This window comes from Solanum tuberosum, unplaced genomic scaffold (genome assembly GCF_000226075.1).
Source record: "Solanum tuberosum cultivar DM 1-3 516 R44 unplaced genomic scaffold, SolTub_3.0 scf00400, whole genome shotgun sequence".
Lineage (NCBI taxonomy): Eukaryota > Viridiplantae > Streptophyta > Magnoliopsida > Solanales > Solanaceae > Solanum > Solanum tuberosum.
In genome coordinates this window covers 140,347-143,112 of record NW_006239330.1, presented here as the reverse complement: position 1 = coordinate 143,112, position 2,766 = coordinate 140,347, and the positions used below count along the sequence as shown (strand labels likewise).

The 2,766-nt window shown below is 30.6% G+C and overlaps 1 protein-coding gene across 1 annotated transcript; it reads left to right on the top strand.

Annotated features, from left to right (window-relative positions):
• Positions 1 to 390: 390 nt before the first annotated feature.
• LOC107057938 (probable WRKY transcription factor 27) lies at positions 391 to 1,320 on the top strand. Its single transcript, XM_015303101.1, has 3 exons — positions 391 to 527; positions 603 to 716; positions 1,002 to 1,320. The coding sequence occupies exons 1-3, from the start codon at positions 391 to 393 to the stop codon at positions 1,318 to 1,320; spliced, it is 570 nt and encodes a 189-aa protein (XP_015158587.1).
• The last annotated feature ends 1,446 nt before the right edge of the window (positions 1,321 to 2,766 follow it).

The window sequence follows — 2,766 nt, the reverse complement described above, 5'->3', positions numbered from 1 at the left end:
CAACAAATCATTCTTCCTCCATTACCAACAATGATAACGTGTGTGTCAACAACGTCTACAACACCACAAGAGTCGATTAATCTACAACAACAACTTGAAAAATCAGATGACTAGGTTATAATTATGAATCAAAATGATAATTTGTACTTAGATCCCATTCAACCAACACAATTTAGTCAACAAATCTTTCTTCCTACGTTACCAACAACGATAACGTGTATGCCAACAAAAACTACAACACCACAAGAACTATTTGATCCACAACAACAATTTGAAAAATTAGATGATCAGGTCATAATCATGGACCAAAATAAAAACCAAGAAATGTACTACAATCCCATTCAACCAACTCAATTTTGCCAACAATTTTTTCTTCCTCCATTGCCAACAATGATAACGTGTGTGCCAACAACTACTACAACACCACAAGAATCGATAGATCTGCAACAACAACTTGTGATACAGGATCAAGTTTATCCTAATTTAACTATGCCCATGCAGACTCCTCTGATCGAAACTTTTAAAAGGTAACTATTCTCTCTGTTAAATTTTAAGTGTGCGTGTTTAGAGTTTTAATTTTAATACTTTTAATTTGAAATCAGAAAAAATCAGTCAACAAGAGTTTTCTATGAAGTGTTGCAAGAGGAACTCATAGATGATAAATGGGCATGGCGTAAGTATGGTCAGAAGTCAATCAAAGGTTCTCCATTCCCGAGGTTTGCTCTCTTTATCATTTTTTTATATCGTAGAAAATGTTGTTCAGTTTTCAATTTTCGTGATAAAAAGTAGTAAAAACTATTAATGGTAAATGTAGACAAATGTAATATTTGACCAGTACTAATTATATTTTGTGTATACGATATATCAGGAACTACTTTAAATGTAGTACATCAGGATCCTGCAAAGCTACAAAAATAATTGAGAAAAGCCCAAAGAATGAGAACTATTTTTTTGGTGTCCTATTCTGATGAACACAACCATGATCCTCCTACATATCGTAGATCTCTTGCTTTATACAACAATAGTTTCAAACGCAAACTTCCAAAAAGTATAAATATTGTGCCCAAAGCGTTAAACTTGAATGCATCATCATCCTCGTCCAAGCGTGCTAAGCGTTTCAAAGTTGACACATCTTTAATTAGTCCATTTGCACCTACACTTGAAATTGAGAGAAATAATGAAATGGTTGATGTTGACGTAGAGAACAAAGACGATATTGAAGAGGAGGAGAACACGTATGACAATATTTTCATGGATTTTGAAGAACTCCATGAATTACTACTTCCATCTAATGGGAATGAAATAGACAAGAGGAATTGATCTTTTTTCTCCCTCTCCGTCAACTCTACTATGAGCACCTTTTGTCTTCTAGTCATGTTTCTTTTTTAGTTACAAGTGGGGTCAAAGGAAATTTTAGATTTATAGTTTGTTATGTTTAACCATGTCATAGAAAATGATGCTTCTCTAGATAGCTAGATATGAATTATTTTCAGTTTCATTATCTTTTGTTGGCTTTTAATATGAAAAATTGGCCCCTCTTGTAAGTTGCTCTTGTATTTTCTCAAATAGTTCTTTCTTTTAAGAAAAGTCACCAATCTCAAACTCTCAATTTATACATTAAATTGTACAAAGTATTAGAATATCACAATTCAATTTTAGAAGCTATAGATATATCACCAGTCTCAAACTCTCAATTTATACATTAAATTGTACAAAGTATTAGAATATCACAATTCAATTTTAGAAGCTATATATATATTGTGTAGATGAGAAGATGAGATCAAGAGTGATCTTGACATCACACAACATTATCAAAGACGTTATAAAAAAAATTTTAAAAACAAGAGGAGAAAAAGAAGAATCCGGAACTAAATCACATCGGAATAAGTAATTTATTCTACACTGTTAAATTATTTTTTGATGGTATAAATTATTTCTCTATATCATCAATGGTTTATAAATATCTCAACAAATCGTTTTGATTTTCTTATTCCTGACTTTTTTTTATTTTGCTAAAGGATACTTTTATAGTCATATTTATCTATGAGCAAGAAACATGTGTCAAATATATAATTATAATAAGTATAGAGATTTACGAAATCCTTGTGGTCTTTAATGTTGCTAGGAGTAGCATTGAATGCAATCTCTACGTATAAACTGTTACAAATGAATTAATTATTAATAGAAATTTTTTGCATGATTAATGAAGTTATACATTATTTCAATATTGAACATTCTACTAGTCTAGTGCATTTTTACTGTCATATTTATTTTTCACCCCTTAAAAAAGATTAATTAAAAGAGTTATTTGACTAAATTATTCTTATATAATCTAAACTTTAATTTAATACTATCTCTTTTTGCACCACATTAATCTCTCTATTAATTATTCAAAATACTGAACTTCTCTTATCAAAATTATTTGTTGTCGAGAGGTTTCCTAATATGGAGGACTTGCGTCCTATTATGATCATAATTGGGAGGTTTCAGTGCTTAGATTTGCTCTTCAACAAGCTAGGGTTCAATTAATTCCTCCATATTTTCCAATTTGCATCTACCCTATAATGTTTTCCAATTTGCATCTACCATTTCAAGGACCTAGTCTAGACGGGTAAAAGAGTTGCTAATAAAGTATGAATAGAAAATATAATAAATAGCGAAAAATACTCATACAACTTCTACTTGAGAACATAATACTAAATGCATGGTAGTTGATGATAAGTAATTGTCATCCCACGCTTCAAGCAACCTGAAACAAACTTATAC